Raw genomic sequence first — 25297 nt, 5'->3', positions numbered from 1 at the left:
TACACCACACTACACTACACTACTACACTACACCACACTACACCACACTACACTACACTACACTACACCACACTACACTACACTACACTACACTACACCACACTACACCACACTACACCACACTACACCACACTACACCACACCACACCACACTACACCACACTACACCACACTACACTACACTATACTACACCACACTACACTACACTACACTACACTACACTACACCACACTACACTACACCACACTACACTACACTACACTACACTACACTACACTACACTACACTACACTACACTACACCACACTACACTACTCTACACCACACTACACTACACTACACTACACTACACTACACACTACACTACACTACACCACACCACACTACACTACACACTACACCACACTACACTACACTACACTACACTACACTACACTACACTACACTACACTACACTACACTACACCACACTACACTACACCACACTACACTACACTACACTGCACTACACTACACACTACACTACACTACACCACACCACACTACACTACACACTACACCACACTACACTACACTACACTACACTACACTACACTACACTACACTACACTACACTACACGTCACTACACTGCACTACACTGCACTACACTACACCACACCACACCACCCACTACACTGCACTACACTGCACCACACTACACTGCACTACATTACACTACACTACACTGCACTGCACTACATTACACTACAGCACATTACACGACACTACACTACACTACACCATACTACAGCACATTACATGACACCACACTACACTGCACTGCACTGCACTGCACTACACCGCATTACACTGCACTGCACACTACACCGCACTACACTGCACTAGACTACACTACACACTGCACGACACAACACTACACTACACTACACAAAGCCGGGCTTTGGGTCTCACGAGGCTGGGGTCTCGGAGCAGTGTCTCAGTGACTTGGAGCTCGAGTTTATGGGTAAGCAGCTCCATGGACAGTCATGTGTTGACGGGGTTTGGGGGCTGGGCTTTGGGTTTTGCGAGGCTGGGGCTTGGTGTGGGGCCCTGGTGACGTGGAGCTCAGGGTTAAGGGTAAGGAGCTCCATGGTCTTGGTCATGTATTGACGGGGGTTTTGGGGCTGGTATCGTTGACGGGCTGGTGTAATTCTTGCTCTCCTCACCCTTCCCCTTCCTTCCAGGGTGAGTCTGGTGAATCCGGTGCTCCGGGGATCCAAGGCATTTCAGGCGGCAGGGTGAGTATAAGGCCCGGAATTTCATCCAGTCATCCGATACTGGCGCGCGGAAACGATGGAGGAATAGATTTAGATGCCGGTTGATCGCCAGCTCAGTCTAATTTATTTCAGTTCAGTTTTGTTTATTTTTGTTTATCACAATTATCAAGGCATCTGTAAATTTCCCCGGTGTGGGACAATTAAAGGGATATATTATTATTATTATTATTATTATTATTATTATTATTATTATTATTATTATTGTTATTATCCACTGAATACAGATAAGTGATAAGGGGAATAACATGAATAACGTTTAGTGTAAGATAAACTCCAGTGAAGTCTGATCAAATATAGTCTGAGGGTCTCCAATAAGATAGATAATAGTTCAGGACCCCTCTCTAGTTGTTGGTAGGATGGTTCAGTTGCCTGATAACAGCCGGGAAGAAACAGTCCCTGAATCTGGAGGTGTGCGTTTTCACACTTCTGTACCTCTTGCCCGATGGGAGAGGGGAGAAGAGGGAGTGGCCGGGGTGAGACTGGTCCTTGACAATAGACCATAGGTGCAGGAGTAGGCCATTCGACCCTTTGAGCCAGCACCACCATTCAATGTGATCATGTCTGATCATTCTCAATCAGGAAGTACCCTGTTCCTGCCTTCTCCCCAGACCCCCTGACTCCGCTATCCTTAAGAGCTCTATCTAGCTCTCTCTTGAATGCATTATGCTGCTGGCCTTGCCGAGGCAGCGTGAGGTGTAGATGGAGTCAATGGAAGGGAGATTGGTTTGTGTGTTGGTCTGGGTTGCGTCCACAATTCACTGCAATTTCTTGCCAATAGAGGCAGCTTTTGATTTGATCGCTTTACTACTTTGTATGTTTGTTTTTGTTTTGGCATAAAGTATTTGTAAATAAAAACAATTATTTAAAAAAAAGAAAACTCCTTTCCCAACACAATGAACCTTGACCAAGTCGTTCTGACTTCCCTTGGTGTCATTTCTCCCTCCGGATATGTTGCTCGGAAGGTAATTTTAAAGGCCATTTCAAGGTTGAAATCCTGTCCCGCTCATTCCACCGGGAAACCTGCTTCCCAATCCCGGGAAGGCACAGGTGGCTGGGCAAGTGCCCGTTGGTCCCGTAAACCGGCAACTGGGGTCCTCACAAGAAGAGAGACAAATACTCTGAAGCTAAAGTGAGAATGTGAGACTGTCACGGTGCGATAAGCTGCCCGCTCATATATTTTCTTTTAAAAATAAACAGGGTCCAAAAGGTGAAAGAGGGGAGAGAGGAGAGACCGGGCAACCAGGCGCCGCTGGGCCGCCTGGAACCAAAGGACCCACTGGAGACGATGGACCCAAAGGCAATCCTGTAAGTAGTCTGCAAATCTGCCCGATTGTTTTAATTTCAATTTATTTCAGGGACGGTATATTTAATTCACAAAATGCTGGAGTAACTCAGCAGGTCAGGCAGCATCTCAGGAGAGAAGGAATGGGTGACGTTTCGGGTCGAGACCCTTCTTCAGACTGATGTCAGGGGGGCGGGACAAAGGAAGCTTTTTGGGTAGGAGGTAGAATCAGGCCGTGTGGGGCTGGGGAACTATAAGTTTGGATTTTAGGGTAGGAGGTAGAATAATTCAATCAGTACCATACCAACTCAAAGCATAGAGAGATAACATTTAGTCAGGGGGACAGTCAGACTGGTCGGAGAACTAGGAAGGGGGAAGGAGATTAATGTTATGTCTGTATGCTTTGTTGCCACTTTCTAGCTAACAATGATCTATTCTACATTTTCCTTGAACGGCATCCCATTTGATGTCTCATTTTTACACCTTACACTTCCTTATCTCCGTGTCTCTTTCTCTCCTGACTCTCAGTCTGAAGAAGGGTTCCGACCCGAAAGGTCATCCATTTCTTCTATCCAGAGATGCTGCCTAGGGTTTCCAACTGTCCCGTATTAGCCGGGACATCCTGTATTTTGGACTAAATTGGTTTGTCCCGTACGGGACCGCCCTTGTCCCATATTAGAACCGGACAGCATTGTAGGCCCGGACACTGCAGGCCCGGACACTGCAGGCCCGGACACTGCAGGCCCGGACACTGTAGGCCCGGACACTGTAGGCACGGACACTGTAGGCCCGGACACTGTAGGCACGGACACTGTAGGCCCGGACACTGTAGGCCCGGACACTGTAGGCCAAGGGTGCGGCCGTAGTCCCGGACAGTGTAGGCCCGGACACTGTAGGCCAAGGGTGCGGCCATAGTCCCGGACAGTGTAGGCCCGGACACTGTAGGCCCGGACACTGTAGTCCCGGACACTGTAGTCCCGGACACTGTAGTCCCGGACACTGTAGGTCCGGACACTGTAGGCCCGGACACTCTAGGCCCGGGGGTGGCTGTCGTCCCGGACAGTGTAGGCGTGGACACGAGAGGCCCAGACACTGTAGTCCCGGACAGTGTAGGCCTGGATAGTACAGGCCCAGACACTGTAGGCCCGGACACTGTAGGCCCGGACACTGTAGGGCTGGACACTGTGGGCCCGGGGGCCGCTGTAGTCCCGGACAGTGTAGGTCAGGTTGCCGCCTAATGGAGGTTGCGTAGCAACCCGCCTCCGGGCGGCCGCCATTGGTGGAGCTGGAGCACATGGCCACTGGTTGGGTGAGGTCACGTGGGGCGCGGGGTAGTGACGTCACCTTGTCCCTTATTTGGCAGTGAGGAAGTTGGTGCCTGACCCGTTGATTAACTCCAGCATTTTGTGTCCATCTTCGGTGTAAACCAGCATCTGCAGTTCCTTCCTCCACATAATACCTGGTTTGTCTAGTGAGGTTGGGTTGGACAGGGTGGACTTGCATCTTCTGGACTCTCTCGACCAGTAACACGGCCTTGGGTGAAGAGCAGAGCATCGCTGACCAATCTGAGCCGCAGATAGGACAGAGAGCTGACGGTTGGTTAATGCACAAGATGCAAACAAAATGGCGTTCTTTGTGCATATCATCCTCCCCACACTGGGCAGCATTCAATAACACTGGGCCTGTATGGGCTAGAGTTTAGAAAGATAAAGGGGGGCCTCATTGAAACTTACCGAATAGTGAAAGGCCTGGATAGAGTGGATGTGCAGAGGATGTCTCCACTAGTGGGAGAGTCCAGGACCTGAGGGCGCAGCCTCACAATAAAAGGACGTACCTTTAGAAAGGAGATGAGGAGGAATTTCTTTAGTCAGGGGGTGGTGAAACTATGGAATTGTTTGCCACAGAAGGCTGTGGAGGGCAAAGTCATTAGGTATTTTAAGGCAGGGATAGATAGATTCTTGATTAGTACGGGGCATGAGGAGTTTTGGGGAGAAGGCAGGAGAATGAGTTTGAGAGGGAAAGATGGATTGAATGGCGTAGTGGGCTTGATGGGCCTCTTGGGCTAATTATTCTCCTACAACTGATGAACGTATGCAGATGATGTTGCTGGTTTGCTGACCTGCTCGTTGTTCTTCTTGTCCCCTAGGGTCCAGTTGGCTTCCCCGGCGATCCAGGGCCTGCTGGCGAAGTCGGCCCACGTGTGAGTATTAGCGGCCTTTACCAAAACCTGCTCCTGTTACTGTTCGTCGGCACGTTGCTAACCTTTCCCCTTCCTGCAACGAGCATCGCAAGCATGGATCATTCACCGCTCAGCTCTTCTTCGGGAAGCTTTCATACTCATGCTCAAACTCTATTAGCCAAGTATGTTTTGCAACATACGAGGAATTTGATTTGCCATACAGTCAGACCAATTAAAAGCAACAGAACACACAAAATACATTTTAACACGAACATCCACCAAAGTGACTCCTCCACATTCCTCACTGTGATGGAAGGCGGAAAAAAAAAGTCCAATCTCTTCCCTGCTTTGTTCTTCTGCGGTCGGGGGCCTCGAGCCGGCGGTCGGGCCCTCCGCATTGGGGCGATCAAGCTCCTGCATGGGGGGGATCTCAGCTCCCCCACACCGGGCGATCGGACCCCGGGCCGGGGCTAGTCGGAACCTTCTGCGGCTGGAGCTACCCGACATCAGTCTCTACCCGAGACTGTGAGCTCCTCGATATTGAAATCCGCAGGCCGCAGTTGGAGCGTCGATCCCAGGCAAGGGATCGCAGGCTCCCATTGTAAATCCATGGCCCCCGCGGTGGGGCTCAAAATCAGTCCCGGGCAAGGCCGCCAGCTCCGTGATGTTAGGCCGCAGAGCGACCGGAGATACGATCCGGAAAACAATCACATCTCCGGCAAGGTAAGAGATTGAGAAAAAGTTTCCCAGACCCACCCCCACATAAAACAAACCAGAGAACATTCACACAAACTTTTAAACCACACTAAAAATAACAAAAAAGACGAAACAACAGACAGTTGGCGAGGCTGCCATCGCTGACGGCGCCACCCGGTGGAGAATGATGCTCCCATACTGAACACCCTGGGAGATGTGGTGGTTGCATTATGTAAGACTTCAAGCCAGTTGTGATGAAGAAATGGCCATACGTGCATTTTAGTTTAGTTCATTGTCACGTGTACCGAGATACGGTGAAAAGCTTTTTGTTGCGTGCTAACCACTTTAGACTTTAGACTTTCGAGCTACAGCGCGGAAACAGGCCCCTCGGCCCAGCGGATCCTTGCCGAACAGCCATCACCCCGTACGCTAGCACTATCCTACACGCACCAGGGACAATTTGCAATTTACAGAAGCCAATTAACCTGCAAACCCACACGTCATTGGAGCGTGGGAGGAAACCGGGGCACCCGGAGAAAACCCACGCAGGTCACAGGGAGAACGTACAAAAATTTACATATGGATAAATATATTATGGATAATGGATAATATATAGAGTCATAGATTCATAAAGAGATACAGGGTGGAAACAGGCCCTTCAGCCCAACTTACCCACACCGGTCAAAATGTCCCAGCTACACTATTCCCACCTGCCCGCATTTGGCCCATCACCTGTCATCCAAGACCCATCACCTGTCATCCAAGACCCATCACCTGTCATCCAAGACCCATCACCTGTATACCGGCACATAACCCGGCAAGGTGGTGCAGTGCAGAGTTGCTGCCTTACAGCGTTTGCAGCACCAGACACCCGGGTTCGATCCCGACAACGGGTGCTGTCTGTACGGAGTTTGTACGTTCTCCCCGTGACCGTGTGGGGTTTTTCCGAGATCTTCGGTTTCCTCCCACACTCCAAAGAGGTACACGTTAATAGGTTAATTGGCTTGGTGAAATTGTAAATTGTCCCTAGTGTGTGTAGGATAGTGTTAGTGTGCGGGGATCGCTGGTTGGCCCGGACTTGGTGGGATGAAGGTCCTGTTTCTGCGCTGTATGTCTAATCTAAACTACATTAGTGGGAGAGTCTAGGACCAGAGGGCCCAGTCTTAGAATAAAAGTACGCTCCTTTGGAATGGAGATGGGGAAGAGTTTCTTTAGCCAGAGAGTGTTCGTGTACACGGATCATTGGTCGGCTCGGACTCGGTGGGCCAAAAGGCCTGTTTCTGTGCTGTATCTAAATTACACTAAACTAAACTAAACCTATTCACATAGATAGACATAGACATAGAAAATAGGTGCAGGAGGAGGCCATTTGGCCCTTCGAGCCAGCACCGCCATTCATTCGATCATGGCTGATCATCCACAATCAGTAACCCGTGCCTGCCTTCTCCCCATATCCCTTGATTCCACTAGCCCCTAGAGCTCTATCTAACTCTCTTTTAAATTCATCCAGTGAATTGGCCTCCACTGCCCTCTGCGGCAGAGAAGTCCACAAATTCACAACTCTCTGGGTGAAAAGGTTTTTTCTCACCAGTTTTAAATGGCCTCCCCTTTATTCTTAGACTGTGTCCCCTGGTTCTGGACTCCCCCAACATTGGGAACATTTTTCCTGCATCTCGTTTGTCCAGTCCTTTCACAATTTTAAACATCTCTATAAGAATATATACCCTGCATATCCACGTGTCTATCCAAAAGGCAGATCTCGGGTGGTCTTTGGAGAGGGACTACGGGCTGTCCAAAAGGCAGATCTGTTAATGGCATCCTCAGTGTAAACAGAACAAGCCTTTAAACTTTGCCCCTCTCACCTCAGAACTGTAATGCTGCCTGTTATAAGCAGAGCTTTGTCCTGCACCACAGCGCCATTTATCGCCTGTGCCCCATCTATCTTCACTGTTCGCTATTGATTAGTTCTAGCATGGTGAGAGATATTGATCCCTTTTAAAAAAATATGTAATCAAAACATAATTTATTCAAAATTACGATACGATAGGAAACAAAACCGTGGTAACACACCCACACCACCACAGTACAAAATCACCAAATTATCTAAGATACAAAATTTTCAAATAACTATAATACAGTCCTTATTGAGGATACATTCCACCCCCCCGTCCCCCCCACCCCCACAATGCCCAACGGTCCCTGAAATCCCCCAGGGTGCCTGTGGACAGCCCGTAGTCCCTCTCTAAAGACCACCCGGGCACGGACGTAACCCCGGAAAAGGGGCAAAATATATTGATCCCTTCTCACCTGGAAAGGAGTCAGATTGTTTTGGATGAGAGCATTCCCATGAAGGTAGACACAGAGTGCTGGAGTAACTCAGCGGGTCTGGCAGCATCTCGGGAGAGAAGGAATGGGTGACATTTCGGGTCGAGACCCTTCTTCAGTCTGAAGAAGGGTCTCAACCCAAAACGTCATCCATTCCTTCTCTCCCGAGATGCAGCCTGACCCACTGAGTTACTCCAGTATTTTCTGTCTACCTTCGATGGAAAGCAGCATCTGCAGTTTTTCCTCCTTCCCATAAAGCTGCTGGGTGGGGTAATCTGCCATTCATAGACAGTGTTTATTCACAAAGTGCTGGAGTAACTCAGCAGGTCGGGCAGCATCTCGGGAGATTCACAAAGTGCTGGAGTAACTCAGCAGGTTATGCCAGAGATGCTGCCCGACCTGCTGAGTTACTCCAGCACTTTGTGAATAAATACCTTCGATTTGTACCAGCATCTGCAGCTATTTTCTTATATATTCATGGACAGTGTTTAGATACAGCGCAGAAACAGGCGCCTTGGCCCACCGAGTCCGTGCCGACCAGCGATCTCCGCACACTAACACTACCCTAAGGACAGGGACAATTTTACATTTATACCAAGCCCTATAAATGGGCTGGGCGGTGTAATGTGCCATTTACGACAGCATTCTGGTTGAGCATTTCTCGTACAAACCTGTGCATCTTTGGAGTGTGGGAGGAAACCGAAAATCTCGGAGAAAACCGGGGAGAACGTGTAAACGCCATCCAGACAGCAGCCTTAGTCGGGAGTCTCTTGCGCTGTGAGACAGTAGTTCTACTGCTACGCCACCGTGCCGCCCTTAAATGAATGAATGAATGAATGAATGAATGAATAAGTTTATTGGCCAAGTATGTGCATATACAAGGAATGTGCCTTGGTGCTCCGCTCACAAATGACAACACAAACATACAGTTAACAATTAAGAACAAAGCATAACCACTTCAAAACAATAAGGGTACAACATTACGGTCTAAACATGTGGGTGAAAATAAAGCAGAGCAAAAAAGAGACTACAGACTTAAAACTGGGAGATTTAAGCGTGGTCCTCTTCACTAGAAGTTCCTGCAACATTACGTTATTTATTGTGCACATCTCCTTTAAACTTTGCCCCTCTCACCTTAGTGCTGCACTGCTGTCTGTTATAAGCAGAGCTATGATAGACACAAAATGCTGGAGTAACTCAGCGGGACAGGCAGCATCTATGGAGAGAAGGAATGGGCGACGTTTCGGGTCGAGAGCCGTTCTTCGTCTTCCAGTCTGAAGAATGGGTCTTGACCCGAAACGTCCCCCATTCCTTCTCTACAGAGATGCTGCCTGTCCCGCTGAGTTACTCCAGCACTTTGTGTCTATCTTTGGTTGAAACCAGCATCTGCAGTTCCTTCCTAGACATAAGCAGAGCGATGTCCTGCACCACAGCGCCATCTATCGCCTGAGCCGTGTCTATCCCCACTATAAGCTATTGATTAGTTCCAGCACTGTGAGAGATATTGATCCCTTCTCTCCTGGCATGCAGTCAGACTGTTTTGGATGAACACAGGCCTGTAAATGGCCTGGGCGGGATAATGTGCCAGCATTCTGACTGAGAATTCCACGCACAGATTCCTCACCCCCATTCCTGCCCAATTTAAACAGCTTTCTGAGTTATTATTTCCTCCTCCCAGGCCAATATTCCACCTGCCCATCATGGTCCCATGGTTCAATGTTCCTAGCTCTCCAGGTTCCCTCCATGACGGAGTCATAGAGCTTACACAGCATGGAAGCAGGCCCTTCGGCCCATTTTGTCCATGCCAAACAAGGTGGCACTCTGGGTTAGTCCCATTTGTCTGAATTTGGTCAACAGCCCTCTAGAAACATAGAAACATAGAAAATAGGTGCAGGAATAGGCCATTCGGCCCTTCGAGCCAGCACCGCCATTCAATGTGATCATAGAAACATAGAAACATAGAAAATAGTTGCAGGAGTAGGCCATTCGGCCCTTCGAGCCTGCACCGCCATTCAATATGATCATGGTTGATCATCCAACTCAGTATCCCGTACCTGCCTTCTCTCCATACCCCCTGATCCCTTTAGCCACAAGGGCTACATCTAACTCCCTCTTAAATATAGCCACTGAACTGGCCTCAACTACCTTCTGTGGCAGAGAATTCCACAGACTCACCACTCTCTGTGTGAAGAAATGTTTTCTCATCTCGGTCCTAAAAGACTTCCCCCTTATCCTTAAACTGTGACCCCTTGTTCTGGACTTCCCCAACATCGGGAACAATCTTCCTGCATCCAGCCTGTCCAACCCCTTAAGAATTTTGTAAGTTTCTATAAAATCCCCCTCAATCTTCTAAATTCCAGCGAGTCATGGCTGATCATCCAAAATCAGTGCCCCATTCCTGCTTTCTCCCCATATCCCTTGATTCCGTTAGCCCGAAGAGCTATATCTAACTCTCTCTTGAAAACATCAAGTGAATTGGCCTCCACTGCCTTCTGTGGCAGAGAATTTCACAGATTCACAACTCTCTGGGGGAAAAAGCGTTTCCTCATCTCAGTCCTAAATGGCCGACCCCTTATTCTAAAACTCTGACCCCTGGTTCTGGACTCCCGCAACATCGGGAACATTTTTCTTGCATCTAGCCTGTCCGATCCCTTAAGAATTTTATATGTTTCTATAAGATCCCCATTGTTCGTTTTTAAACCAACGTGTTTTTTTTCTCCTCCCTTGTTTTAGGGTCACGATGGTGCCAAAGGTGAACGAGGAGAAGACGGAGAGCAAGGGCAACCTGTAAGTGGCGATGGAAGGGGTGTTGGGTGCCTGTTGGGTTGGGGTTGCCTTGTTCAACGATTGACCTCTTTCTCTCTCCCACTTTTGTCTGACCACACAGGGATCTCCAGGTCCTACCGGTGAAGTGGGCCCACCAGGTCCTCCTGGGAAGAGGGTAAGTCAGCGTTTATTCCAACTTCGTTCACCGGCTGCATGGCCTCATGTGAAACTGGGGACTGGGAGCAGTGTGCATCAGTGCAAGGGCCGTAACGAGGCAGATTTGGAGATCAATAGACAATAGACAATAGGTGCAGGAGGAGGCCATTCGGCCCTTCACGCCAGCACCGCCATCCACTGTGATCATGGCTGATCATCCACAATCACTACCCCGTTCCTGCCTTCACCCAATATCCCTTGACTCCGCTATCTTTAAGAGCTCTATCTAACTCTCTCTGGAAAGCATCCAGAGAATTGGCATGGTCGACTGCCTTCTGTGGCAGAGAATTCCACAGATTCACAACTCTCTGACTGAAAAAGTTCTTCCTTACCTCAGTTCTAAATGGTCTACCCCTTATTCTTAAACTGTTGCCCCTGGTTCTGGACCCCCCCAACATCGGGAACATGTTTCCTGCCTCTAACGTGTCCAAGCCCTTAATAATCTTATATGTTTCAATAAGATGCCCTCTCATCCTTCTAAATTCCAGTGTATACAAGCCCAGTCGCTCCAGTCTTTCAACATATGACAGTCCGGCCATCCCGGGAAATTAACCTGGTGAACCTACGCTGCACGCCCTCAAGACCAAGCATGTCCTTCCTCAAATTTGGAGACCAAAACTGCACACAATACCCCAGGACCCCTAGTTTGTTCTCGAGTCTGATAACAGCAGGGAAACAAGCCGTTCTTGAGTCTGGTGATGGTTGCTCCATGGTTTTGTACCTTCTCTCTGATGGGAATGAAGAGGGGTGTGAGCGGTAATTGATTATGTTGGCTGCTTTCCCGAGGCAGCGTGATGTGTAGATGGAGTCGAAAGAAGGGTGGCTGGAGTTTATTGTCATGTGTACCGAAGGCACAGTGAAAAGCTTTTGTTGCGAGCTAGCCAGTCAGCGGAAAGACTATACGTGATTACAATCAAACCATCCACAGTGTACAAATACAGGATAAAGGGAATAACATGACTAACGTTTTGAGCAAGATAAGGTCCAGGAAAGTCCGATTGATGATGGTCTGGGTGTGTCCACAATTTTAGACTTTATACACACAGCGTGGAAACAGGGCCGTCGGCCCACCGAGACCTACTGGCGATCACCCTGTACACTAACACTATCCTACACACACTAGGGACAATTTACGATCTTACCAAAGCCAATTCACTTATAAACCTGCACGTCTTTGGAGTGTGGGTGGAAGCCGGAGCAGGTGGGGAAAACCCACGGGGAGAACGCACAAATTCCGTGCAGGCAGCACCCGTATTCGGGATCGAACCCGGGTCTCTGGCGCTGTAAAGCAGCAACTCAACACATAAAGGGTGGTGGGTGTATGGAACAGGCTGCCAGAGGAGATAGTTGAGGCAGGGACTATCCCAACGTTTAAGAAACAGTCAGACAGGTACATGGATAGGACAGGTTTGGAGGGATATGGACCAAACGCAGGCAGGTGGGACTAGTGTAGCTGGGACATGTTGGCCGGTATGGGCAAGTTGGGCTGAAGGGCCTGTTTCCACACAGTATCACTCTATGACTCTATGACTGCCATCTGATACTGAGTTGGATGATCAGCCATGATCATATTGAATGGCGGTGCAGGCTCGAAGGGCCGAATGGCCTACTCCTGCACCTATTTTCTATGTTTCTATGTTTCTATCCCTAGAGGGTTGAGACCCTTCTTCCGACTGATGACGGAGAGAGGTGAGGGGGGTGGGGGGGGAAGGTTTGCAGAACTCTCTGCAATTTCTTGCGGTATTGGCCAGAATAGTTGGCAAATCAAGTTGTGATGAATCCCAATAGGATGCTTTCAGCGGTGCATGTGTAAAAATTGATAAGAGTCGTTTGAGACAGGCCGAATTTCATGAATTTCTGAGGAAGTAGAGGCATTTCCCTGGTGTGGGACGAACAAAGGAATATATTATTGATGTGCGTCCTTGGCCCGAGGCTAATGTGGTAAGTCCAGGACAAATTGTTGGTGATAGTTATGAGCAGGAACTTGAAGCTCTTGACCGAGTGACTGAGAGTCAAGAGTCTTTTATTGCCAAGTGTCCCAGATAGAGCAATGAAATTCTTACTTGCAGCAGCACAGCAGAATATGTAAACATCGTACTCTGTAAACAATATAATAAATGTCCAAGTGGTCCAGTGCGGTGTGGAGAGCCAGTGAGATCGCAACCTCCTCCTCTTATAAAAACATATAAGATTATTAAGGGGTTGGACACGTTAGAGGCAGGAAACATGTTCCCAGTGTTAGGGGAGTCCAGAACAAGGGGCCACAGTTTAAGAATAAGGGGTAGGCCATTTAAAAGGGAGACGAGGAAAAACTTTTTCAGTCAGAGAGTTGTGAATCTGTGGAATTCTCTGCCTCAGAAGGCAGGAACGGGATACTGATTGAGAATGACCAGCCATGATCACATTGAATGGTGGTGCTGGCTCGAAGGGCCGAATGGCCTCCTCCTGCACCTATTGTCTATTGTCTATTGACCTGTTGTGACGGTAGGCAAACTGTAGTGGGTCGAGCGAGGTTGTTGTTGGGGTAGGAGTTGATACACACCACAACCAACCTCTCAAAGCACTTCATCACCAGGGACGTCAGTGCCACTGGTCGATGGTCAATGGTCGTCACCTTAGTCTTCTTGGGCTCCGGTATTATTGATGCCCTCTTAAAGCAGGTGGGAACCTCAGACCTCAGTAATGAGAGGTTGAAAATGTCCGCAAAAACTCCAGCCAGTTGGTCTGCACGGGTTTTGAGAACTCGACCGGGAATACCATGAGGTATATCACATTAGATGGAGCTCTAGGGGCTAGTGGAGTCAAGGGGTATGGGGAGAAGGCAGGCATGGGTTACTGATTGTGGATGATCAGCCATGATCACAATGAATGGCGGTGCTGGCTCAAAAGGCCAAATGGCCTCCTCCTGCACCTATTGTCTATGTTTACCATCAGGAGAACAAAAAGAGATACGGAGTGGGGAGGAAGGAGGGGGGGGAGGGGGAGGGGGGGGAGGGGAGAGAGCAGAAAGAGCACAGGGATGATTGGGACTGCATTGAACACTGTGTAACTTTGTTGGTGCCCTTTATGTGGCGACTCTTTGCATACCTTGTATATGTTAGAAACATAGAAATATAGAAAATAGGTGCAGGAGGAGGCCATCCGGCCTTTCGAGCCTGTACGCACCGCCATTCATTGTGATCATGCCTGATCATCCAACTCAGTATCCTGTACCTGCCTTCTCGCCATACCCCCTGATCCCTTTAGCCACAAGGGCCACATCTAACTCCCTCTTAAATATAGCCAATGAACTGGCCTCAACTACCCTCTGTGGCAGAGAATCACCACTTGTGCAAAACAAAGAGTTTCACTGTGGCATGTCACATGTGATAATAAAGTATGAATCAATCTATCAACACTCAAGAGAGAGTTAGACTTAGCTCATATGGTTAACGGAATCAAGGGATATGGGGAAAAAGCAGGAACGGGACACTGATTATGGATGATCAGCCATGATCATATTGCATGGCGGAGCTGGCTCGAAGGGCCGAATGGCCTCCTCCTGCACCTATTTTTTAATGTTTCCACTGCAGCACCGTTGCACAGACTGGTTCAGTGTAGTTGCTGCTAGTGAGAATGTGGAGTGCTGTACCGATCCACCGATAGGAGTAAAGAGGTTCTTCTGCACTTGTATAGGGCCCTGGTGAGACCGCATTGTATACAGTTTTGGTCTCCTAATTTGAGGAAGGACATCCTTGTAATTGAGGCAGTGCAGCGTAGGTTGCACAAGATTGATCCCTGGGATGGCGGGACTGTCATATGAGGAAAGATTGAAAAGACTAGGCTTGTATTCACTGGAGTTTAGAAGGATGAGAGGGGATCTTTTAGAGACATAAAATTATAAAAGGACTGGACAAGCTAGATGCAGGAAAAATGTTTCCAATGTTGGGGGAGTCCGGAACCAGGCCATTTAAAACTGAGGTGAGAAGGAACTTTTTCACCCAGAGAGTTGTGAATTTGAGGAATTCTCTGCCACAGAAGGCAGTGGAGGCCAATTCACTGGATGAACTTAAAAGAGAGTTAGATAGAGCTCCAGGGGCCAGTGGAATCAAGGGATATGGGGAGAAGGCAGGTACGGGTTACTGATTGTGGATGATCAGCCAAGATCACAATGAATGGCGGTGCTGGCTCGAAGGGCCCTATTTTCTATATTTCCATGTTTCTATTACTGGGTCAACACTGTCCTCAGAAAGGCTGGGACTGGGAGCTGTCCCAACTCAACAGTCTGCAGTTTTAACATCCCGTTCTCTCCGTTGTCCTCCCACAGGGTCCAGCCGGAACACGAGGTCCCGAGGGGCGAGAGGGAGACAAAGGCAAGAAGGTAAAGAGTTTGGTTTACGATGCTATGCGACGCGAGATAACGTTCTTTATCCCAGCAGAGAAATGCCGTGGAAACAGCCTCTTCAGCCCATCCCACCGAGTCCACGCCAACCAGCGTACGCAAGTCCTATCCTACACCATCAGGGCAATTTACACAAGCCAATTAACCCACAAATCATGTTCCCCAGCCAACAATGGGCCATTGTGGGCTCCACCCTTCCTTGTTCATCTGTTGCCGGTCCTGATTCGTTCTGGCTTCCTCTTACCTCCAGTCTCCCCACCCCCACCACTCTATTTTCAGTCTGTAGAAGGGTCTCGACCCAAAACGTCACCTATTCCTTTTCCCCAGAGATGCTGCCTGGCCCGCTGAGTTACTGCAGCGTTTTGCGTCTATCTTTGCCATAAACCAGCATCCACAGTTGCTTTTTTATTACATTATGTAAACGTGGTACCCTGTAAACATCATAGTCAACAACAAAAAGAGGTTGAATATATACAAAGCATCCAACAATATAATGCAAAGCCCAAAGCAATGCCCTCCAAGCCCCGAGTGCAATCAAGGTGGTTTGTAGTTTAGACATTAGTTGCAGTTTATGGTTCCACCTCTTCACCAGCCAACAATGGACCATTGTGGGCTCTGCCTTTCCTGAGTCTGATTTCCTCCATAGCCTTTCTTACCTCTAGTTTCCCTCCCCCCCACTCTCACTCTGAACCCAAAACGTCACCTTTTCCTTCTCTTCAGAGATGCTGCCTGACCCGCTGAATTACTCCAGCTTTTTGTGTCTGTCTTCTTGCTTCAATAAGCCTGTTGGTTTAGCTTACTTTAGTTTGGAGATAACGCGCGGAAACAGGCCCTTTCGGCCCACCGAGTCCGCCCCAACCAGTGATCCCCGCACACTAACACTACCCTGCACACACGATAGGGACAATTCTGCATTTACACCAAGCCTATTCACCTGCAAATCTGCACGGAGTGTGGGAGGAAACCGAAGATCTCGGAGAAAACTGGGTCATCGAATGTAAAAGTAGGGGGGTAATGATGGAATTGTACAGAACACTGGTGAGGCCACAGCTGGAGTATTGTGTACAGTTCTGGTCACCACATTATAGAAAGGACCACATCAAAGGACCCAAACATTCTTTCCAGGTGAGACAGAGGTTCACCTGCACCTCCTCCAACCTCATCTATTGCATCCGCTGCTCTAGATGTCAACTCATCTATATCGGCGAAACCAAGCGCAGGCTCGGCGATCGCTTCGCTGAACACCTGCGCTCGGTCCGCATTAACGCAACTGATCTCCCGGTGGCCCAGCACTTTAACTCCCCCTCCCATTCCCAGTCTGACCTCTCTGTCATGGGCCTCCTCCAGTGCCATAGTGAGGCCCGCCGGAAATTGGAGGAGCAGCACCTCATATTTCGCCTGGGCAGTTTGCGGCCCGGTGGTATGAACGTCGACTTCTCCAACTTCAGATAGTTCCTCTGTCCCTCCCCTCCCCTCCTCCTTCCCAGATCTCCCTCTATCTTCCTGTCTCCACCTATATCCTTCCTTTGTCCCACCCCCGACATCAGTCTGAAGAAGGGTCTCGACCCGAAACGTCACCCATTCCTTCTCTCCCGAGATGCTGCCTGACCTGCTGAGTTACTCCAGCATTTTGTGAATAAATCGATTTGTACCAGCATCTGCAGTTATTTTCTTATAGAAAGGATGTGATAGCTTTGGAGAGGGTGCAGAGGAGATTCACCAGGATGCTGCCAGGGATGAAGGGCCTCGGCTATGAGGAGAGACTGAGCAGACTGGGGTTGTTTTCCCTGGAGCAGAGAAGGCTGAGAGGGGACATGATCGAGGTGTACAAGATCATGAGGGGCATAGATAAGGTATATGGCGGGGAACTTCTTCCACTGGTGGAAGGTTCAACAACGAGGGGACATAGATACAGGGTAAGGGGAGGGAGGTTTCGGGGGATGTGAGAAATAACTTTTTCACTCTGAGGGTGGTTGGAGTCTGGAACTCACTGCCTGGGGTGGTGGTGGAGGCGGGAACACTCACAACGTTTAAGAGGCATTTGGATGGGCACTTGAAATGCTACAACATTCAGGGCTACGGTCCAAATGCGGGAAAATGGGATTAAAATTAGACTGTGTTTGGTAACGGGCGGCGCGGACACGATGGGCCGAAGGGCCTCTTTCTGTGCTGTAGGACTCTGTGACTCTATAAAAACCCGCGCAGGTCACGGGGAGAACGTGCAAACCCCGTAAAGACAGAACCCGGGTCTCCGGCGCTGTCTGGCAGCAACTCTACAGCTGCGCCACCGTTGTTGGGAAGACGCTGCTTGTGAAGCTGGATGTTAACGGTTTTCAGGCTGCACCTTCGTCCAAGTCAAGTCAAGTCAATTTTATTTGTATAGCACATTTAAAAACAACCCACATTGACCAAACTGCTGAACATCAGTTCAGGTACTAAGAAACGAACATACAATGGCACACAAACATAACAGCACATACATAAACAGTTCACAGCGCCCCCTCAGAGGGCCTCGAAACACCGTGTGCTTAGAGGAGAGGGTAGGGGCGAAGATGTCCTGGTCGGGTTGCTCCTGGGCTTGGCCAAGCTGGCCATCTGCGAGTCACGGCGCCAGGCGGAAGAGGGCTGTGCCCGAGCCGGCTGCCTGCCCCTTTTCCGGGGTTATGCCCGCGCCCGGGTGGTGTTAGAGAGGGACCACCGGCTGTCCACGGGCACCCTGGGGGGTTTCCGGGACCCCTGGGCACCGCTGGGGATTGGATGTATCCTGGATGGGGATTGTAATATAATTGCATAATAGTTCCAATTGGTATATTTCTTTGTATAGTATTCCGGTGGTGGTTTCTGTTTTGGTTTATTGTATTGTATATATTATTTTAATATTTGAATAAATATTTTTGATTTTTTTAAAAACCAGAGGGCCTCAAACGCTAGGGAGTAGAAATAGGTTTTGAGCCTGGACTTAAAGGAGTGGATGGAGGGGGCAGTTCTGATGGGGAGAGGGATGCTGTTCCACAGTCTCGGAGTGGGAGCCAGCTGTTCACCTGCTCTTCCCTCTTCATTCCAGGGAGAATCCGGAGCAGTGGGACCTCACGGGAAGACTGGACCTGTTGGACCCCAGGGTCCCGGAGGGAAGCAAGGTCCCGATGGACTCCGCGGAATTCCCGGAGCAGTGGTAAGTCCAGTAGGATCGCACCGAGAAAAGCCACAGGGTCCTTTCCTCTCGACTGCAGATTAGTGGAGGCCGACATCCTGAAATTTCTCCTTTGTTCTTAGTTTTAGTTTTCTCGTTTTAGTGATACAGGGCAGCCCCAGGCCCTTCGGCCCACCCACTAACACTACCCCACACACGCTGGAGACAATATCACCGAACCTACAAACCTGTGTGGGGGGAAACCAGGGCACCCGGAGAAAATCCACGCTGTCACAGGGAGAACGAACGAACTCCGCACAGACAGCACCAGACGTCAAGACCAAATCCAGGTCGCTGGCGCTGTGAGGCAGCAACTCTACCACGGCACCACCTCTCTTCCTTTACAGATTCCTGATTAGTACAGGTGTCAGGGGTTATGGGGAGAAGGCAGGAGAATGGGGTTGAGGGGGAAGATAGATTAGCCATGATCGAATGGCGGGGTAGACTGGAATCGCCGAATTCTGCTCTTATAACTTCTGAACTTTCTCTGAAGATCAATGTTAACATAGAACAGGCCTTTAACATAGGACTGTATGTTAATATAGAACAGTGCAACACCGTTAACAGGCCCTTCGGCCAACAATGTCAGTGCTGAACATGATGCAAAGTTAAACTAATCTTCTCTACCAGCATGTGATCCATATCTCTCCATCCGCTGCATATCCATGGCACTAAATGCCACTATGGTGTGGGCCTCCATCACCACCCCTGGCAGTGCCTTCCATATGTTCACCACCCTACAGGCCATAGATTGAAGGTGGGGGGTGGGTGGGGGGGGGAGGGGGGGGAGATTGACTAGGTCCCCAAGGGGAATCTTTTTTACACTAAGGGTGGTGGGCATTTAGAACGAGCGGCTGGAGGAGGTAGTTGAGGTAGGTACTATCATAACGTTTGAGACATTTGATTTAGATTTAGAGATACAGCGCGGAAACAGGCCCTTCGGCCCACCAAGTCCGCGCCGCCCAGCGATCCCCGCACACTAACACTATCCTACACACACTAGGGACAATTTTTCACATTTTACCCAGTCAACTAACCTACATACCTGCACGTCTTTGGAGTGTGGGAGGAAACCGAAGTTCTCGGAGAAAACCCACGCAGGTCACGGGGAGAACGTACAAACTCCGTACAGACGGCGACCGTAGTCAGGATCGAACCTGAGTCTCCGGCGCTGCATTCGCTGTAAGGCAGCAACTCTACCGCTGCGCCACCGTGCCGCATTTGGACAGGTACATGTATAGGATAGGTTTAGAGAGATATGGGCCAAGCGCAGGCAGGTGGGGCTGGTGTAGATGGGGCATGCTGGGAAAGTTGTGCTCTGTTTTTGTGCTGTATGACTTTATGAGGGCAGACCCAGAGCCATCAAACACGCTTCATACGTTAACCCAACCTTACCGTACCTCAATATGTTGACCCAGTCACACCGTGTTGTACACAGTGATCTCCAGATGATGATGCTGTCTCCTTGTCTCTCTCTCCTACAGGGCGAACAAGGAACCCCCGGAGTCCCAGGACAGGTCGGCCCACCTGGCCCAATGGTAGGTGCATCTTGGTGCCTTCCCCGCTCTGTCTCTCCTTGGCTGGAGATGAGATCTGATCCGACAGGAGCCGTCCGACAGTCAATCCCTGCTGCTGAGTGAAACGTAACATGAAGGCCTCCAGCCCACCGAGACCCTGCAACCTTTGAGGCCCTTCCTAATCAACAACCTATCCATCTCCGCTTTAAAAACACCCACTGACTTGGCCTCCACAGCCTGTTGCAACAAATTCCACAGATTCACCACCCTCTGGCTAAAGAAATTCCTCCTCATCTCCATTCTAAAGGAAAGGTCTTTTATTCTGAGACTGTGCCCTCTGGTCCTGGACTCTCCTGCTAGTTTAGTTTAGAGATACAGGCTTTTGGCCCACAGAGTCCGCACCGACCATTGATACCTGTGCACGAACACTAGCCTACACACACTAGGGACCAAAGATACTAGAGGAACAAGATGGACCACTACGTTGATATCGCCTATACTGAAGTGTAGTACGCAAAGGAGCGTAACGTCCGCCATTTTAGTAAGCAAAGTTCGCTCTGCCTCTCGCAGAGTAATCAGTGTTTTGGGGGAACAGTATGTGTGATGATACCATAAAAATGCAGAATTTCTCTCATCTTTCAATTTACAGATTTTTGTTATTTTTCTTTTAAAATGTTTCTGCAAGTTTCTGCCTACTAAAATGGCGCCATGACGTACTACGGTTTTTAGGGTCGAGTGGTCTATCTTGTTCCTCTAGTATCTTTGTTAGGGAACCTCTGGCTGAATAAATTCTTCCTCATCTCCATTCCAGAGGAATGTCCTTTTATTCAGAGACTGTGCCCTCTGGTCCTAGACTCTCACGCTAGTTTAGTTTACTTTAGAGATGCAGCGCGGAAACAGGCCCTTCGGCCCACCAGGTCTGCGCCGACCTGCGATCCCCGCACACGAACACTATCCTACACACACTCGGGACAACTTACAATTTTATCAAGCCAATTCGCCTACTGGTCTTTGGAGTGTAGGAGGAAACTGGAGCAAATGGAGAGAATGTACAAACTCCGTACAGACAGTACCCGTAGTCAGGATCGAACCCGGGTCTCCGGTGCTGAAAGGCAACAACTCTACTGTTGCGCCACCTACTGGAAACACCCTCTCCACATCCACCTTATCTCGGCCTTCCATTATTTGGTAGATTTAAATGAGTTCCAACGGTATGCAGTCTCCTCTTTCTAATACGGAGAGACCCAGACAACCCAATAGCACCAGTGTACACTGCTCCCCTTCCACCCCACTCCCACCTCCATAGCTCCAAGCCTTTCAGCACTAATCAAGGACCAGTCGCACCCTGGCCACTCCCTCGTCTCCCTCTCTCATCGGGCAAAAGGTATCGAAGTGTGAAAATGCACACCTCCAGATTCAGGGTCAGTTTCTTCCCATCTGTTATCAGGCAACTGAACCATCCTACCACAAGCACAGAGCAGTCCTGAACTACTATCTACCTCATTGGAGACCCTCAGACTATCTTAGATTGGACTTTACTGGACTTTATCTTGCACTAAAAGTTATTCATGCTATTCCCTTTATCATGTATATCAGTAAACAGTGGACGACTCGATTGTAATCGTGTATTGTCTTTCCGTTGACTGGTTAGCACGCAACCAAAGCTTTTCTCTGTACCTCAGTACAAGTCAAGTCAAGTCAAGTCAAGTCAAATTTATTTGTCACATACACATACACGATGTGCAGTGAAATGAAAGTGGCAATGCCTGTGGGTTGTGCACAAAAAAGAATTACAGTTACAGCATATAAATAAAGTTAATAAGTTACTATTAGTGTCGACAAAAATTTAGTCCCTGGGGTTATAAAAGTTGACAGTCCTGATGGCCTGTGGGAAGAAGCTCCGTCTCATCCTCTCCGTTTTCGCAGCGTGACAGCGGAGGCGTTTGCCTGATTGTAGCATCTGGAACAGTCCGTTACTGGGGTGGCAGAGGTCCCTCATGATCTTGCTTGCTCTGGATCTGCACCTCCTGATGTATAGGTCCTGCAGGGGGGCGAGTGTAGTTCCCATGGTGCGTTCTGCCGAACGCACTACTCTCTGCAGGGCCACCCTGTCCTGGGCAGAGCTGTTCCCAAACCAGACTGTAATGTTGCCGGACAGGATGCTCTCTACAGCCCCAGAGTAGAAGCAATGAAGGATCCTCAGAGACACTCTGAATTTCCTCAATTGTCTAATTGTCTACACGTGACAATCAGCCTCCGGATGCTCCCAACTCACTGTAGTCCCTCCGATTTCGAAGACCCAACACCAGCACCCTGAAAACTCACTGGTAATGAACCTCGATCTCCTGACAACCTTGAACCACCCTGGTTCCCACTAAAGGCAGACACAAAATGCTGGAGGAACTCAGCGGGACAGGCAACATCTCCGGTGAGAAGGAATGCGTGACGTTTCGGGTCAAGACCCTTCTTCAGACGCACGAAACGTCACCCATTCCTTCTCTCCAGAGATGCTGCCTGTCCCGCTGAGTTACTCCAGCATTCTGCGTCTATTGAGCAAAGGTTGGCGGGACTAATGAGAGAATTTCGGAGTAAGGGGGTAAGAGGTTTAGATTTATTCATACAATGCATGCTGGGAGGAGGCTTCAGGTCCAACGTTGATTGTTTGCGAGGGTATCAGTGGCATAGACGGTTGGACAGAGACCCACTGATAACCTAACAACCAGCTCTGAAGAAGGGCCTTGACCCGAGACGTCACCCATTCCCTCTCTCCAGAGACGTCACCCATTCCCTCTCTCCAGAGATGCTGCCTGACCCGCCCAGACACTCGCATCTTGTGTCGTATCTTCAGCTCTACCAGCTGCACCACTGACTCTCATTGACAATATTGCCCTTGTACCATTCTCTCTCCACATATACCATATTTGATGTGCCTGGGATTTGTAATCAACCCTGTTTGCTGCCTTATTGACCCTGCTCTGACTCTCTGCAGATTTGCCCTTTCGTCTCTCCATAAGACTATAGACACACAGGAGCAGAATCAGGCCATTCGGCCCATTGAGTCTGCTTCACCATTCGGCAGCGGTCTACCCCTGAAGCCACAATCTGCCGGTTGTACGGTTCGGCTGCTGAAGGCCCGAAGCCTTCTGCGAGAGTCCTGCACAGGGCATGCCCACGCTGTTTCACTGTGAGCCGTGCACTGCTCTGACAACGTTAATCTTAACTCTTTACTCCTCTGTCTACAGGGTCCCCCTGGTTTGCCTGGATTGAAGGGAGATGGCGGGGTCAAGGGAGAGAAGGTAAGACTGACCATACCATACCACACTATACCATACAATACCACACTATACCATATCATACCACACTATACCATACCACACTACCCCATACCATGCCACAGTATACCATACCATACCACACTATACCATACCACACTATACCATACCACACTATACCATACCACGCTACACCATACCATACCATACCATATCATGCCACACTATACCACACCATACCATACCACACTATACCATACCACACCACACTATACCACACCATACCACACTATACCATACCATGCCATACCACACCACACTATACCACACCACACCACACTATACCAAAGCATACCACACTACACTATACCATTCCACACTATACCATACCATGCCATACCACACCACACTATACCACACCACACTATACCATACCATACCGCACTATACCATACCATACCACACTATACCATACCATACCACACCACACTAAACCATACCACACCACAATAACCATACCACACCATACCATACCACACCACACCATACCATGTCACCATACCATACCACACCACACTACACTGCACTACACTACACCACACTACACTACACTGCACTACACTACACACTACACTGAAGAAGGGTCTCGACCCGAAACGTCACCCATTCCTTCTCTCCCGAGATGCTGCCCGACCTGCTGAGTTACTCCAGCATTTTGTGAATAAATCGATTTGTACCAGCATCTGCAGTTATTTCCTTACACTACACTACACTACACTACACTACACTACACTACACTACACTACACTACACTACACTACACTACACTACACTACACTAAACTACACTACACACTACACTACACTACAGTACGCTACACTACACTACACTACAATACACCATACCATACGATATGATAGAACTCTACTCATCCTAGGAGGGAAATTTGTCTGCCAACAGTCGTAAAAACAGAGAATCAAATAATATAGGTGTAAGAGTAGGCCATTCGGCCCTTTGAGTCATCAACGCCATTCAATATGATCACGCCTGATCACCCAAAATTAATACCCCTTTCCAGCTTTCTCCCCATTTTCCTTGATTCCATTAGCCCTAAGAGCTACATCTAACTCTCTCTTGAAAACATCCTGTGAATCGGCCTCCACTGCCTTCTGTGGCAGAGAATTCCACAGATTCACAACTCTCTGGTTGAAAAGGTTTTTCCTCATCTCAGTCCTAACTGGCCTAGGCCTTATTCTTAAACTGTGACCCCTGGTTCTGGACTCCCCCCAACATCGGAAATATCTTTCCTGCATCTAGCCTGTCCAATCCCTTAAGAATTTTATATGTTTCTACAAGATCTCCTCTCATCCTTCTAAATTCCAGTGAATCCCAGATGATCTATTCTTCTTTCATCATATGAAGTGATGAAATTAACCTGGGAATTAACCTGGTTAAACACCACAAGATACATAAAACATGAAATTGAAGTGACAAGTGGAAAGTTCAGGATCGGGGATGTGCAAAGTCTTCCCAAGGTTTAGTTTAGTTTACAGACACAGTGTGGACACAGGCCCTTCAGCCCACCGAGTCCGCACCGACCAGTGATCCCCGCACATTATCACTATCCTACACACACCAGAGACAATATTTTAAAAACAATTACACCAAGGCAATTAGTGTACAAACCTACACATCTTTGGAGTGTGAGAGGAAACCGAAGATCCCGGAGAAAACCCATGTGGTCACGGAGGGAACGTACAAACCCTGTACAGACAAGCACCACGGTCAGGATCAAATCACAAGACCATAACACACAGGAGCAGAATCAGGCCATTTGGCCCATTGAGTCGGCTCTGCCATTCAATCCTGGCTGATCTATTTTTCCCTCTCAATCCCATTCTCTTGCCACCTCCCTTCAACCCTTGACGTCCTCACTAATCTCGCGTGTTTCTCTCCTCTGTGTTTCTCCTTTAGGGTCACCCTGGTCTCATTGGGTTGATCGGACCACCGGGTGAACAAGGCGAGAAGGGAGATCGAGGAGCTTCTGGTCGGTCGGGGCAAGGAGGTGTCAAAGGCGACGACGTAATTACCTGCAACCTTTACTCTTTGCAACGTCTCAGCAGTGGGGTCAACCACTGATGGAGTCAGCCTTGT

General features: G+C 49.0%; 1 protein-coding gene across 1 annotated transcript in view; it reads left to right on the top strand.

Annotated features, from left to right (window-relative positions):
- The window catches only part of LOC144602743 (uncharacterized), an 85326-nt gene that overhangs the window by 29598 nt on the left and 30431 nt on the right, over window positions 1-25297 (top strand). Inside the window, exons 14-23 of the mRNA XM_078415881.1 lie at window positions 1227-1280; window positions 2517-2624; window positions 4748-4801; window positions 10535-10588; window positions 10689-10742; window positions 15090-15143; window positions 18229-18336; window positions 19839-19892; window positions 23114-23167; window positions 25118-25225. Coding sequence (XP_078272007.1) covers window positions 1227-1280; window positions 2517-2624; window positions 4748-4801; window positions 10535-10588; window positions 10689-10742; window positions 15090-15143; window positions 18229-18336; window positions 19839-19892; window positions 23114-23167; window positions 25118-25225 — 702 coding nt within the window. The remainder of the gene's footprint in view (window positions 1-1226; window positions 1281-2516; window positions 2625-4747; window positions 4802-10534; window positions 10589-10688; window positions 10743-15089; window positions 15144-18228; window positions 18337-19838; window positions 19893-23113; window positions 23168-25117; window positions 25226-25297) is intronic.

The sequence above is a fragment of the Rhinoraja longicauda genome, chromosome 19 (assembly GCF_053455715.1).
Source record: "Rhinoraja longicauda isolate Sanriku21f chromosome 19, sRhiLon1.1, whole genome shotgun sequence".
In the NCBI taxonomy this organism is placed as follows: Eukaryota; Metazoa; Chordata; class Chondrichthyes; order Rajiformes; family Arhynchobatidae; genus Rhinoraja; species Rhinoraja longicauda.
The sequence above is the reverse complement of the archived record's forward strand: the minus strand, read 5'-3'. Positions and strand labels throughout refer to the sequence as shown.